The sequence below is a fragment of the Odontesthes bonariensis genome, chromosome 9 (genome assembly GCF_027942865.1).
Source record: "Odontesthes bonariensis isolate fOdoBon6 chromosome 9, fOdoBon6.hap1, whole genome shotgun sequence".
Taxonomy (NCBI): Eukaryota; Metazoa; Chordata; class Actinopteri; order Atheriniformes; family Atherinopsidae; genus Odontesthes; species Odontesthes bonariensis.
The window spans coordinates 12425564-12441089 of record NC_134514.1 but is presented as its reverse complement, the minus strand read 5'-3'; the positions used below and the strand labels follow the sequence as shown (position 1 = coordinate 12441089).

The window sequence follows — 15526 nt, the reverse complement described above, 5'->3', positions numbered from 1 at the left end:
AAGGATTTACATTAAAAATAAACTCAAAAGGAACAAAGAATGCACAAAAGCACTATACAAAGACACCACTGTGAAAATATACTGTTCTGAAATGGACATGTGTGATGTGATGTCAAAGAGGTATTCAAATCCTGTCCAAACTCGTTGAAGTACTATCATTACACATGATATTATTAGATTATTAAAACGTATTTACAGCCGTTCAAAGCCCATCAGGCATTGCCAGATGTGCCTGTCAGGCTGTACTGAGGGCACACTCTTCTCTTTTACCGCTTTCGTCACTGCTGACATCATCTTCCTACTAGTGACTTCTGTTATCAAGATGGCGCTGCGGCCAGGATCAGGGGGAGGCGGCAGGTATTTTGGCCTTTTAAAATAGACTCTCTTGGCAAAAAACATTCTCTATAAGAAGTATTCACCACTGGCTGCTGTGCAGCCTCGCATTAGGTGCCTAGAGGCGCCTCAAACTGGTCGTAGAGGCTGGTTTTGTTGTCGAGACATGAAGATGATATGGCTGGTTGTCAGGTGTTACAGCTAACGTTAGCTGGTTGCTTTTACCTCTGCCTGGCCAAAATGACAAAATGACCAAAATAACACAACAATGGCACTTTTTTTTTTTACACGTTTTCATGTGTTCTGTTTTGATTGTTGTATCTAGTGTTTACGAGATCCGGCGTCATGACGCGATATTTACAAAAGAAATGCAGATTAATCTCTTGAAGCATTGTTAGAAACAAAGCTAGCTTCTACAGATAAGCAGGCCGGTCTGTGGGTGACTGGCGACTGATTTGACACTATTATGTGCCATGGATATAAGCACTGCCATTTTGATATATATTTGATATATAACTATGACAAAGCAGATGGGACTCTTTTTGTTTACCTACAGCTGTAGAGACATGGACACGTCAGGAGTTTGCTCTGCCTTACATTTACTTCATACCCATTTACTGAATCACCCTCTCACACATTTGTACCCCTAAATACAAGTAAATGTTTCTGGAATGTCCAGGTATTTTATCAAAGCAGTGTGATGATGGATCTGGATATAAGATGGAAAGGCCAGCCTCATGATTGTTTCATAAGAAGAGCTGGAGCAGCTTGAATAATAGATATGCTCTGGCTACAAGTATCTCGACTGGCCAGGTGATACTGATCCGAAAGGTGAAACCAAACCCTCAAGACTGGAAAAGAGCATGAGTAGTAGGGGAAAAAGCCCCACCAGTACACATTTAGGTCCTTGTAGATGTGGGCAGTAGTAAAACTTTGAAGAACCTTGTAGGTTTTGCTGAAATATAGTTTTTGATATATGCTCTTGAATTTAGGAATATATTTGTTTAATTATCTGCATCTTATTTTGTATTACAGAATAATCTCATACATATTTGATGAAGCTTCAGATCTAGAGTGGGTGTCTGTCTGTCAGACATGAGAATACACAAGTAATAAAGTAAGATGTGCCAGTTTACCAAAGTGCAAAGACGAGAGGTGAAGCAGCTGTGATCACTCTCCGTAATGCAACACATTCAACAGCATGAAACAGCTGGAAGAACCAAACAGAGATGTCGTGTTCACACGCTGCTTTCTGCTGTTTCTTAGAGCCACTGCTCGAGTTCATGTCACCTGAAGCCATTGTTTTTTTTACTGAAAACATTTGGCACCTACAAAAGAAAAACAAAATACTTTTCATTATAAAAGGCTGTCATTTTTTTAAAATAAAATACGATTCTTTCAACATTTTTAGCTGGCTTATACTGCAATAGACAATTCTCAATGAATTGCAGTTATTTGGATGACAATTCGTCATCAGCCAACATCACGTTACAGCCCACCTACTGTGTGGCAATAAGCAAAGCCGCCTTTACAGTCACAGCAGCTTTTCTTTAGCGGCTGTGTTTCCCCAAAGAAACATGGCAGAGAATCTTATCATGTGATGATGGCTTTGTCCAGATTCCCTGTCTTGTGATTGCACGTTTCAGACATTAATTGTTCCTCCTCTATGTTCAGCTGTTAACTAATAAAGATAATAAAGGCCTGTTGTATTTTTCACCACAAAAGCAGATTCACAACAAACCAGAATTCATTTTAGTGTCACCCATTATGGCTTTGACTGTAAGCCTGTCTTCTTTCCCCAAGCCCTCAAAACTGTGTGACCATAGCTGTTGGGTGATTAAAAGCCTTTTCACGAAGCACTGAGCTTCCCGGTGTCCACAGCTGCTGTAGCTGCTTATCTCCTCCCATGTTAATCTGTTGTGCTACGACCTGTTATTTGCTGCAGAATGGCGGGCAGCACTGTCGCGGTGCGCCTTCTATAAAAGCTCTTTAAGCTGCAGATCTTACAGGGAACAGATGCGAGATTCTGAGACCCTACAAGTCGAGCATCATCACTGAGGTCAACACCATTGATATTACATCATTACTCTGTGAGGGAAAACCTTGGCCTCCTGCTTGTAGGTTACCTGCTTTTAGATTATGACTTATTGTTGTTGTGTTCCATTTCTTTCTTCCCTGCCATCTTGCATCTGAAATTAATTTTTTCAGCACCAACAGTGCACACAAATTCATGTCAGTATCTTATTGTGCCAGATCTTTCTTTAATAGCATTACTAATCCTTTTCAAAAGTTTGCTTAATTTCTTACTGAACGTAGCTCAGAATTAACAATTCTTTTGGGCATTTTAAGGACATTGGAGACGAGCTTTAAACAACACTTTGCAATAATACTACCTAATGAAGCAAATAGTTTCTTCTGGCAGACATGCAGCGGTACATTTACTCTCCTCACCAGCCTTAAAGGGAAATACTGAAATTTTGACCAGATAATTTCTCCACTGGGCTCATTAGCTGATCCCAATGTGTGAGTAAAATATAATGAAATAAGAGCTCTTGCTTTATGTAGGCTTTGTTTTTTTGGTAAGTTTTGAGGATTTTCTCATTACTTTGACATTTATTCACTAAACGATGAATGATTTTATTTTTAAAAAAATCATCTGGATCTGTATGTAATGAATATCTTTGCTTGCAGTTACTGTGCAGTCAACGTAAAGTGAGGCTGTCTTTGTATTTGCCACAGGGACTTCATCATTATATTAGTAAAGCTTGAACTGTCTGACACCGCGCTGACACAGTTTTCTTTAGTTAGTTAGAGCATGGACCCTCCCGGCTTTGTCTTCAGTATCTCTCTGCATCGTCGCTTCCAGCTTGAAGAACTGAGTTGTAATAACTCGTTCGACAAATAGCTGAAGGCCTGTGTGGGTTGGCTCTGGCGAGGGGTAGACTTGGCGGAATGGTAGAGATTTTCTCCGATTATTTGTTAAAAGCTTGTTTCTCTGCCCAGAGCTAGAGACGGAGTCCAAGTCGCCTGTGGAAACTTAACCATAGCATGCTCGTCTGCGATGTTTCCTCACACTCTTGTTTGTCCGGCGTAGAGTTTGTGAATAAGTTTCAACTGCTGCAAGGTTGCAGGGCAAAACTGAACTGATCAGGGAGCGCTGTTCTCACCGAAGACAAACTGGGGTTGGATCCATTTAGTTTATTACCTTTCTTTTGTTACTCAGCTTTTATTGGTAAAAGCAAAGAAAGTACAACATTAACACAACACTGTGTTGGGTTAGGCTCCACCTAATTGAAACCCAACTGAAGAACTATTCCCAGTTCCAAAAGTTGGTCTGAATATGTGCATAAGGAACCTTCAGAAAGCATCAGACAAGCTAAACTTCACATGTATTTTCACTTAACTCCTTCAGCATATTTTTTTAATGCTTCTGAATGTTAGAGGCCTTGTTTTTAACAGTGATTACAGCTAGAAAACAACAATCATTGCCAAAATTGACAGCACATCACGTATAAGGAAATCATTGGGCTGTGCCGCAACAGTCAGTGCTGCTTGTGTATTCATACCATCTTTTCCGCAGTCCGCTTTGAATCTCATAATCTTTGTTTTTCTTCTTTATTTCTTCAGCTTTATGTATCCTGTCGGAGGGGGCTTGGGACCACCACAAGGTGAGTCATTCTGCAGTCAGTGCTACGTTACTCCTGCCAGTTTTGAATATGTTGAACTGGGTTCCTTTTCAGAATGAAAAATACTTGGGATTTTTTTCTGAATGTTAATGTGAAAGAGACGATGTGAGAGTTTCTACAATTCTTTTGAAATGAAATGCAACCAGATATTGAAAAAGACAGGTTTCCTTAGCAGTAAATTTAACAATCAGGGTTTATAAGAGTGAACATACTCCAATTCAGAACACGTACAACAGGATAGACGTTGTCATTAAAGTTTAACATTAAAGATTTTTAATAGCTGGCACTTTCAGAGTTTCATCACCACAAGCCACTACCTTTGTGAGGTAGCAGTGAGGAATCAGCACAGTGGTGTTCACACCTTTGTTACCTGTGCCAGGCACCATTCACTGCAGGCCTCTGATGTACCATCATTTAGCCATGCTGGCTTGTCTTATTTAAGCCTTCGGCTTTGCAGCAACACTCCCGATAAGCCATTCACGCACCACTGGGACAAGCGTCTCTTAGGGGTTATTACATGCCCCCGTTAGCAATGTCATTTCAGTCAGACAAATTAGTATGTGTGCAGCCTCCTAAACAAGCCATTTATTCAGCCCAGTAGGGCCCTAACACGGTGAATCATCTGGAGGCTCCAGCAGGAGCTGGCTGCTCAGCTCTGGTTGTCAGCTTACACAGCATGTGTGAAAATAAACACACACTTTTCCAATTTTTCCCCTCGCTCCTCTTGTTTTGCTCCAAGCTGCCACAATAGTCGCCAGAAAAACCGAACTGGTTGTTTTTGTGCACGTGTCTTTTTCCAGCAGTCCAGAAAATGTGTTTGCATTATCGATTTGTTTTCAATTTTGTTTTCAAACTCCAGACTTGTGTTAACTTTCACTTTGTACTTTGAATTGGACTTTTCTGTCATGCTTCCATAAGTAATATGTAGAAACTTTTCTTCACCAGGTCCACAGGATATAATAACAATGAACACAACTAGACACAAAAAGTAAAGTGTATATTAATATAAACAAATTACCAGTAATTCCTTAATATCCTAAATGTGTCCAGACTGCTGCTCTACTCTAATGAAGTCCTGATTTTATAACCACTGCCTCATCTGACAAAAGCACCATTTAAGTGACCTAAAGACAACATCTGCACAGTGAATTCAGCTATACTAGCATACAAAATGATTTCTCAGACAACGTTTCCTCACGAATTCCACAACATTGCGACGTCGGACATATTTCAGTCAATAACTCAATTTTGCTCCCCGGCATGTAATGTATACTGGTCCAAAGGCAAGTGTCTAACTAAATGGCCAGGTCATGCAGCTGTGCCTGTCACCATGCTGACTGTGTGTGTGTCTCTGCAGGCATGGTACCCATGCAGCAACAGCAGCAGCAGCAGCAGCAGCAGCAGCAGCAGGGCTTTCCTATGGTTCCAGTCATGCAGCCCAACATGCAGGGCATGATGGGAATGAACTTTGGTGGACAGATGCCCCCAGGCGCCATTCCTATGCAGGTGAGCCTCAGATTCAGTACTGGCCTTGAACCCGCTTTTCTATTTGCTTTCAATCTTTGAGGTGAAATTGATAGCTCCCTGCATCTGTGGTATTTTAACCAACACGCTACTGTATCTCGAATTCATGCAGTAATGCTGACACACTGCTGTAGTGATTGAATTTAAGTTGATTTAGAGCTCCTTGTATCCCCATTTTCTTCCACATTAATGTCTTAGCAAGAATTTATTACAAGGCTCTAATCCATTTCTGTCATTCTGCTTTCTCTCTGAGTGCGTTTAATATCAAGCCAAAGGAGTGTGACAGTAGAAATGCTAATGAGATTTCTAAGCTGCTGTTTTTGGATGTTTTTTGGGGGGACTTAAACAGGGCGGGATGGCGATCGGGATGCAAAACCCTGGGATGCCGTTCTTGGGTCAACCGCAGTTTATGGGCATGAGACCCGCTGGACCTCAGTACACTGTTGACATGCAGAAACAAATGGCCGAGGAGCACCAGTAAGACATTTTATATACTGATATCATATTTCTGCTTTGTCATACCTGCATTTGTTTTATATATGCATGTTTGCGAGTAGGGCTGAACGATCTATCGTTTTCGACCGAAAATCGCGATCTCTGACAACACGATTTTGGGATCGTCAAAGCTGCGGTTTTTTTTGGTGCATAATTTTTTTTAAATTTTATTTCTCCCCCAACCTCTAACAAGCTCCGAATCGCCCCCCAAACCCCTCCCCCTCTGTGGACAAGGTTGTGCACGTGAGTTCACACCAGTGTGAGCGCACACAAGCTGGGGCAGACTCAAGGCTCTAGCATGGTTGCCGCATCTGCTCGCGCGAGCGGTGTTGATGACGTCACGATTTCGTGCCCACCATGTATAGTGGCGCAAGTCGTTGCGCGCCAGTAGTTGCAATTTTCTCCGTCACAGAGGTGGCGCTGCTACGTGAAGGTTACCTCTACTCTACAACCACGAAAGTGGAGAAGAAAACAATGCCGCTGTCAAGAGCAAGAATACTGTAATTAATGATACTGCTGCAGTTTTCAGATCATTTTAATTTTTTAATTCAGTTAATAGAGGTGAAGGTCTGAAGCCCCCGGCATCAACAGAGTCTCTGCCCTCTTCTTTGCCTTCACGTATCTGTCCCGTAGCTTCTTCCACACATTCTTACAGAACTCTCCCTCTTTCCCCAAAGTTCTGCCCATCTCTGTGCACCAGTTTTGGGAGTTTACGTGCTCCCTGTGCTGTTTCACTGCAGTTTCGTACAGCTGCCTGTACAAACGCACCTCCTGACTGAGCCTGGTCTCACATCGGTCCATCCGGTTCGTTGTGCTCGGCGCCGCCAAGTTACAAAAATCGACTGGTGCACGACAACGCGCTGCGCCGTCTTTTCAAGGGAAGCGCCATGCCTGAAACGTCATTTTGACGTCATGGTGCGACACCGCCGTGACAGACGCGGCAACCATGCTACCGCCTTCACGCTCAGCAGCGTGTGCACAAGCTGTGATTGACAGGTAGGATTCCTCCACCCTAACTTGATTGGTTAAAAACAGCCGGGAGCGCTCGATTTTTGCAAGCATGATTACAGGCTTCAGAGGGAGCTACAGATTTCTTTATTTTTCCTAAACAGCCTATTTAATATTCTACTTCCAGAATCCCATGACAGTTCAAGCTAATATGACTAAAAAAAAGTTGCCGACCGCAGCTATTTTTTGGTGCTTTTTATGCCTTTAATGTTAGGACAGTTTGAGAGAGACACGAAGCAGGGGGCAGAGAGAGGGGAAAGACACGCAGCACAGGGCCGCCCGGTGCGGGAGTCGAACCGGGGCCAGCCGCATTTAATTAATTTACACTGAAACTTGATTTAAAGAAAATAAATCGTGGTTGAAATCGAAATCGCAATCTCTGCCAGAAAAATCGCAATTTCAATTTTTTCTTAAAATCGTTCAGCCCTATTTGCGAGACAGTTAACCTGAAGATTAAAAAAAAAAGTGCTGTTTTAGAGGAAAAGAGATGTTTTCAGCCACACCAGAGTTGTGGTGTGTTGTGCCGCCACTTAAATCCAAATGAAAATGTCTCAACAGCCATTGGATGAACTTGGATGTACATAAATGCTCACTGAAAGTAAGGATTAAATTGAAGACCGAATGCCCTCATGACATCACCATGCTTGAAATGTGTGCAAGTGCCCCTAAGAGTATTGGGGCTGTTTTTAAGAGAAGGAAAAAAAACTGGATTATTTATTTATTTATTTATTTATTTATTTTTGCGATAAATGTATGACGTAAAATTTTCAACAAAACTAGTGATGGGATAATTCAAAAAGTGCAGTCTAGTGAGTAAATCTTTTGCACAGCAGTGTTTTGTACAGACATTAGTGGTCTGCAGAGGATTTGCTAATCCTCTAATTGCCCACAGCTACTTTAACATCATCATGAGTTTGTCATCAGTGGTTTTGAGTAAAATGCCCCGAAACCAAGAGTGGATTGCTTTGATGTTTGTTACAGAGTCATTTACCCCTCAGGATGAGTTGTAGTCAGTTTGATGCCTTAACTTTTAATTTATAAAGTGCCATAAGGTTATTTTGTCCTCTATGTCATGACTAAACACCTGCTGAATTAACGACTCTCTACTTTAAAGTAATACAATGTAACTTCTCAAAAAGCCCGTTATGGAGCTCACCCTACAGGCTGTTCCGAGAGCAACTCTAGTCCGGTCTCTTGCTTTGTCGGCCTCTCTCTTTCTCTTCCTTGCTTCATCAGTCAACGTCTTCTTCTGTTTCTTGGGTGCCTCTGCCATGATGATCGTACTGACAATGTTGCGCTAGCTTAGCCTTATACCTGGGAGCGTGAGAGGGGTCTATTTGTTTTTGCGGTAGGTGTGCCAGAAAGCAAGTCGAAGTACTTCCGCTCAGCTCCCGGGCCGGTCCAGCAAAGTTACATAGCGCAGTTTTTCCAACTCAGACCCCCGAAGGGCATAGGAGACAGGCCAATCGTAATATTAAAACTCATTCTTGCCGCACAATTTTTTTCAAACTGTTATTTTAAGGTAGAAATGTTACATAGTATTCCTTTAATACAGCTTCGTAGACCTGCTGATGTAAACTTTGTCAATGCACCGAATCACTCAGGTTACTACTGCTGTGATAACTTTATGGATCTTTCCCCTGTCTAGAGTTTATACTTCCTTCCACTTCTTTTTTCTTTTGTTTCCTTCTCTTTTTTTCTTATAGATTTGCTATCCATTTATCTACGTCTTTTCTATGCATGCACAAGTGCCACAAAATAAACCCCCTCCCCTACTTAATGTTGCGTACTGTAGCTCCCCTTGCTCTACCAAAACAGCCTTTGAACTGTCAGAGCATGGACCTTTTAGGGGTGTTTTTAGGGTCTGGCATAGGGACATTGGCAGTGTATCCTTTGGCTCCTGTTGGACGGGGCATGGGACCTCTGTGGATTGGGGTTGTTCTTCTACGACTCACAATCGCTTGATTGGATTGGGATCAGGGGAGTTTGGGTTGATGGCTTTTCCATGTTCGTCAAGCTAGGCCTGAACCGTTTTTATGTTGCGGTGAAACACATTTTTGTGCTGGCCGAGGTTGCTGGTGCCTAGGTGCGGCATTGCAGCGAGGGGTGTGCTAGGCGTGCAACAATGTTTAGTGTATGTGTAAATGTAACGTCATTGCATCATCATGCCAGGACTCAAAGTTTCCCAGCAGGAAATTGCATTGTGATGTTGACTGTTGCTCCTTTCGCCTGTCAGTGGTTTTAAAGTTGTGGGTGTCCTGTTACTCAGGAGCATCCTGTTAGCTCCTTTGTGTATAATTGTAATATTGTATTGTCACGGTTATATATGTAGAAGATAGAATCATTTTAGAGATTAAATGTGAAAATATTGACATTAATGAACTACTAACTGGTAGAGCACCATATGTAAACACTGATAAAACAGAAATGTTGATTTTGTCAAATGAATCTATGCTTATCTAACGCTTACTGTACTTTATTGTTATTTTAACTAGTAATTCATACATTTTGCCTTACTCCCAGCACCACCAACAATGTTTTATATGATTCTGGTTCTTACTGTAACATCTGTGCTGTTCTTGCCCTTTAGAAAACGTCTGGAGCAGCAGCAGAAGATGATGGAGGAAGACAGGAAAAGAAGACAATTTGAGGAGCAGAAACAGAAACTGAGGCTGCTCAGCAGTGTCAAACCCAAGGTGAGTTTCTCTTCACATCCCGTTTACCTTGTTGTTTTTCTGGCACTTCTCGTCTTTGCAGCCCTCTTGATCTCATTACTCTATTGGGCTGTCCTCAGACAGGAGAGAAGAGTCGAGACGACGCTTTGGAAGCAATCAAAGGCAACTTGGATGGCTTCAGCCGAGACGCAAAAATGCATCCCACTCCATCATCACAGACTAAGAAACCAGGTACTTTCATCCTCTTCCTGTCATTTTTCTTGTTGTTCTTCTGAAATGCCTCAGTCTGACAATAATGACCTGATTTAGAGGCAGGTCATCATGAATGCCCAGCTGGCAGCCTGATAACCCATAAATGTGGATTTTTTTGGGGGAATATGATCCACAACACAGATTTCTCTCATCACATGGTTTTTTTCAGCCACCCTCTTCATCTGTAATCCTGTCAGTTGTTATTCATTTTTTAGTAATGTCTTATTTCATTGTGTTCAATACATCTGTATATGAACCCCAGTGTACACTTTCCTAACTTGATCGTGTCTTACAGTTGTAGAATTCCTTCACGCACATTTTTTATCCCTGTGCAATTCCAAACATTGTAGGCATGCATTTATGAAATGTACCCTGAGATAATGTTTTATAGCCATGGCTCCCAACCCTTTTAGTCTTTGAAACCTTATTTAGGCGCAATATAAACCTGCAGCTACACGTTACAGGTCATTCAGGCAAAAACTAATTTGACTTTTAAATTGTTTGGATCATTTGTAACCAGTGGCCTGTGTGCACCTATTGTGACCCATCAATCATCTCAAGACTCCTTAAGGCTGATTTATACCTCTTTTAACTGCCCTTGCGCTTGCGTTAATGGCTCGAGACGTTTATACTTCATTTTGCTTTGTCGGTGGTTGCGTGTGCTGCGTGGCGATTCACCGCCAGGACAGTAGGTGGAGCAGCGGGTTTTTTCAATGACAAGCCTACTACGATGAAAGGAAATTCACCGCCAGGACCTCTTTGGCAAGTCTCTCTTCGATTGGATTCATGCTTCTTCTTCTTCTTCTTCTTCTTCTTCGCTTTCTACCATGGCGTTTGAAAACAGCGGTCTTTTATTAGGGGATGAAACCGGAAGATGAACACGCCACCGGATGTGATGTAGATAGTGGCTTGCGCTCGCGTGTTGCGTCTTGCATGAAGTTTAGAAAATTGAGGTGACACACGCAAGCACGCAAGGACGCAAGGACGCAAGGACGCAAGGGGGGGCTTGCAACCGTGCAAGGGCTTACGTTGCGTCTTGCGTTGCGTCTTGCGTCACTGACAATAAATCAGGCTTTAGACTTATAATTCTAATCAGGTATCTTCGGTTTTAGAGTTATTATAGTGAAAATGATGTTTTATTCAGCGCTACAGTTTTACAGTTAAAACGAGTTTGCAGTTCTACAATGTCTGGTTTTGCACAAAATAATCTTAAACTCACTTTTGAAGTGTCCAACCCTTAATTCATTCACCATCATAGTGTGTCATGTGTTGTGGATCATCATTATTTCTTCATTTTTGCAGACTCATCGCCATCAGACCTGTCTGTCACCACTCACTCCCTCCCCCCAGCTTTGTCTGAGGAAAATGATGATTTTAGTGACTTTCAGGGGCCTCTAGATGCCCCCTCCTCCTCTTCCTCCACCTTCGGCCTCCCCTCTCAGGCCCAAGTCCAACCTTCATCCTCTGCCCCTAGAAGTTTGGCTGAGGATGACGACGAGTTTAGTGATTTTGTTCAGGGACCTCTAAACACTTTCCCTTCCTCCGACTTCCACCTCTCTTCTCAAGCTCAAGTCCGTCCATCTTTCCCTTCCCCACAATCCCTCCCTGCCTCTGTGTCCATTCCCACTGCCACCCAACACTCTGCTGTCAACACCAGCTCCCAATCTACATTTCAAGGTAACTCTTCTTTGTCTTTGTTGACACCTCTCCTTCCACCTCTTTAATTTACATTCAACTGTTTCCACACAGTCCACATAGTGCTGCTTTTTTGCTGGTGCTTTAGGTTTTAGTGGTACTCTCAGTTTTGATACTGTGGACGACAGGACAGAAAGATCAACTCCTGTGCAGAGAAATACAAGTCAGCCATCCGTTTATCGTCTTCCCAGATCCTCAAGATGTTTCTGACCTACTGCAGTTATTCGGCTATCAGAATAGGCAAAGTAGCTGGTCATAGAATGGTTTTCTTCTTGTATATTAGAAAAGAGATTCTTGTAAATATCTATTTTCAAGGCTATTCTTATAAAGGAAGCATAAGAAATTTGGTAGTGGAAACATTTGAGTGGAAGCAAGGCAGCAATACCTACAAAGCAATCTAAAGATGAAATCTAAATCTAAAGATTTTTTTTCCTGAGGAAATAATCTTGTCTTTAGCTCATCAGAAAGATTTGTAACTGAGTTGGTTTGTGTGTGGGAGAGTTTTGGTTAATCTCTTGAAAGCTACTTCTCTTTACTTTCTATAGAATTTATTTGTCGAGTAATTTCCCTAAAACATTTGAAAAGACCTTTCTAGACTCCAAATCCAGCAGTTTGTACCTTGTAGTCTTCTCCTTTCCTGCATTTTATGGGTTGATTGCTTAAAAAATGCATCTGCATCCACATCCTTGACAAAGTAAACAGGAACCCTTAGAGATTTATATTTGCTGCTAGTGGTCTTAAACTTCTCTGCGAAGCCTCAGTAGTTACTTCTACTGCATAAATAAATTTAGTTCAATGTGTTATCCTTTGCTCTGCTATTTAGACTCTGCACTTCAACACAATCAGGTTTCAGAGATGTATAACCTGTCCAAATTCACGGAGTCTGGACTGTGATAAAGAAGCTTGTTCCTCATTCACCCTTCTAGGCCCGTCACTGGAAGAGAAGCTGTTCTCCTCATACGATCTTACTGCTGATAAAACAGCCCATGTTAGCTTTAAATCCAAGCAAAGTTTGACTCAGATGGCTCCGAGAACTAAAGTGTCATCCCAGTTTCAAGCCAGCTCAAAAGCGAGGAACTGGGGTGCAGCCCCTGAGGACTTGAGTTCTGTCTTCGTCACAGAAAATCCACCAGAAGCCCAGGCGTCTTCACCCAACCAGCCCCCATCAGCTGCTGGCCTGTCCCCTCAAGCCAGTGGCGACAGTGGTGAGAGAAGTGCCTGTTTATTAGACTTCAAAGCTGTTGCTTCTCTCCTGCACTTTACTGCAGCATTAACACAAAAATAAGGCAGTAGTTTTCTTCCTCTCCTAAGAAATATTTTCATTCTTTCTAATCTAACAACATGATTCTGTCCCAGATGGCATCATACTGTTGTAGCTTGTGCGCTGTTAATTGAAATCAAAGTGACACTTTCCTCATCTATCAGATTATTCTGAAGTGGCAGTGCCTTTGAGGTATTCTCCTGGTGCCTGAACATCTCTGATCTTTTTCTGCCTACTTTATACCTCTGTCAGTCATGTTGGTGCTCTCTTCTTGCATCGCGGAACGGACCGCATCTGTCAAGGTCTGCTGGTGATACCTGCTGACTACATAAGCTGCCGTCTGTTCCCTCACTGTATAACACCCTCTCAGAGAACGACCTCTGGCGCATGCTGACTGTTTTGGTTTAACAGGGATGCGCATGGACTGGCAGATGCCACTGGGGCCCAAGATAATCCAAGGCTAATTGTGCATGCTACTCTGCTACTCCTCTCCGCTGTTATTTGTTTGTCTGTGCCCGTGTCCTCCGTGTTTATCGAGGGAAATATAGCAGCTCATCATGCAGACCAGGGAGATTTGTTAAGATTCATTGAACTGCCCAAGACTGATGGGAGAATAATGTGGATAGTGGTTGCCTGAGTAAAGTAAGGGACTCAAAACAAGTCCCACTGTTTTACTGAAATCTTTTTTTAGGCTTTTTTTCAGAGAAGAAAAAATTCAGATCACTGTCAGCTGTTAGATTAGAGTTTCTGTTTTGTTTTTGTTTTTTTTCTTATAAGGCAGTCCCCTCTCCTCTCTCCTTGAAGCTGGAAATGACTCAGACTGATTTATTATTGTCTGATGTGGCAGGATGTTTGTGATTCAGTGCAAGCTCTCCAGACATCAGGTGTATGATTTTGTTGTGTTCAGTATAAGCGGGGCTCAGCTGCCAAGAGGCTTGGTCAAGAGTTTTGCCATACAAGCTAACTAACTAACTAACTGTGTGTGTGTGTGTGTTTCTGCCTGTGACAGCAGGTGTTGGTGTTTACCCACAACAAGAGCACATCCAGTCCATGCCGCCAGCCTGGCTTTACAATGACAGCCTCATCCCGGGTAAACACTGATTCATGAATGCGTCCAGTGTAATGTTTTAGACAATATTTTGTGCAAAGAATGGCCCTAAACTGTAAACAGCATGAACTGTCACTTAACAGGATACAAAATCTGCTTTTCTTTCCTCAGAAATGTTCAAGAAGGTTCTTAAGTTCACAATGACTCCTGCAGGGATAGACACAGCCAAGCTCTACCCAATATTAATGTCATCAGGTCTTCCCAGAGAAGCGCTGGGGCAAATCTGGGCATCAGCCAACCGCACAACACCTGGCATGCTGACCAAAGAGGAGCTGTACACTGTACTGGCACTAATTGGTGTGGCACAGGTAAACACTGGCATCAAAACAAATGATCCACTTAGAAGGACTTCACTAATCCTTCCCCCTAGCTTACACTGTCACGCCATGAATTCCATACTGAAACAAGATGGGCTTGGCTTTGTTTTGAATCAGCCAGCAGCTTGTGAAGCGTTGTAAGCTCCATATATATGCCTGAGTCCCCATCAGCTGAGTTTGGCAGGAAGCTTCTTATCATCCTCGGCCTGGGCCTGTCATCAGCGCCCCCAGGAGGATGCAAATCTGCAGGCAGCTCACGAAATGCCACTGCTTCCATGCATGGAATAATAAGACACCTTTGGTGATGTAAATCATTAAACACGAGCATTAAACCACGAGCCAAACATGGTGCATTCTCTTGAGCCTGCCAGAGACTTCTGTTGAAAAGGCGCTCGACTCTGCTGCGTAATTAATAGGAACATCAGTCCGTCTTTACAATCATGGCACCAAATTAAATAATTGCCACTGTGCACAAATGCCTTCTACTGATTTTACAATTAAATTTTTTTTCCATTTTTTTTTCAATTCAATTATTTTTTCATATTTATAGCATTTTTTTTTTTCATTTTTCAATCCAAAGAAAATAAAGAAGCTTCATTATTTACAACATTGTTACAGAATACAATTCTGAAACATTAGGAGTACTTGTTAAAGATTTATACTATTTTTTGAGTGCTTTTTCACGTCTTCATCTTCCCTGTGGCTCGCAGCTCAATCTTGAAAACCATCATAATTATAACTTAAGGTTTTAAAAAACCTGGACATTTGATATGGCTCCCTAGTGTGTTTTTATATCTTTGGACAACAACTGAGCTCAAAGGAAAACTTTAGTTTTGTTTCAGATACACAGAGAATGCTAATATCTGCCGTTTTTCAGAGTGGCCTCCCAGCAATGAATGTGGAAATCCTTGGGCAGTTTCCCTCTCCACCCGTGCCCAACCTACCGGCCCTGACCATGGCCATGGCCCCCGTCCCCGTCATGCCCCAGCACCAGCAGCCCCTGATGACTCAGCCCCCGATGACTCAGCCCCCGGTCTCCATGCCCATACCCACACCAGCGCCACCAGTCATGGCCATGGCAGCCGCAGCTCCGGCTCAACCATCTACAAACACAAATTTCATTGCCAGTTTTCCTCCTGCACAGGTATCACCTCCATGCTTTTTGTTGTTTG

General features: G+C 42.5%; 1 protein-coding gene across 7 annotated transcripts in view; it reads left to right on the top strand.

Annotated features, from left to right (window-relative positions):
- The first annotated feature begins 309 nt into the window (after positions 1-309).
- Positions 310-15526, top strand: part of synrg (synergin, gamma) — a 36698-nt gene continuing 21481 nt past the window's right edge. For 2 of the 7 annotated variants that reach the window (XM_075473157.1, XM_075473155.1), the window contains exons 1-11: positions 310-357; positions 3961-4001; positions 5377-5525; positions 5893-6020; positions 9637-9742; positions 9841-9952; positions 11276-11650; positions 12595-12873; positions 13939-14019; positions 14149-14345; positions 15232-15498. In XM_075473157.1, coding sequence (XP_075329272.1) covers positions 323-357; positions 3961-4001; positions 5377-5525; positions 5893-6020; positions 9637-9742; positions 9841-9952; positions 11276-11650; positions 12595-12873; positions 13939-14019; positions 14149-14345; positions 15232-15498 — 1770 coding nt within the window. In that variant the 5' untranslated portion in view covers positions 310-322. The remainder of the gene's footprint in view (positions 358-3960; positions 4002-5376; positions 5526-5892; positions 6021-9636; positions 9743-9840; positions 9953-11275; positions 11651-12594; positions 12874-13938; positions 14020-14148; positions 14346-15231; positions 15499-15526) is intronic. The other 5 variants (XM_075473161.1, XM_075473160.1, XM_075473156.1 and 2 more) reach the window with 4 other exon arrangements.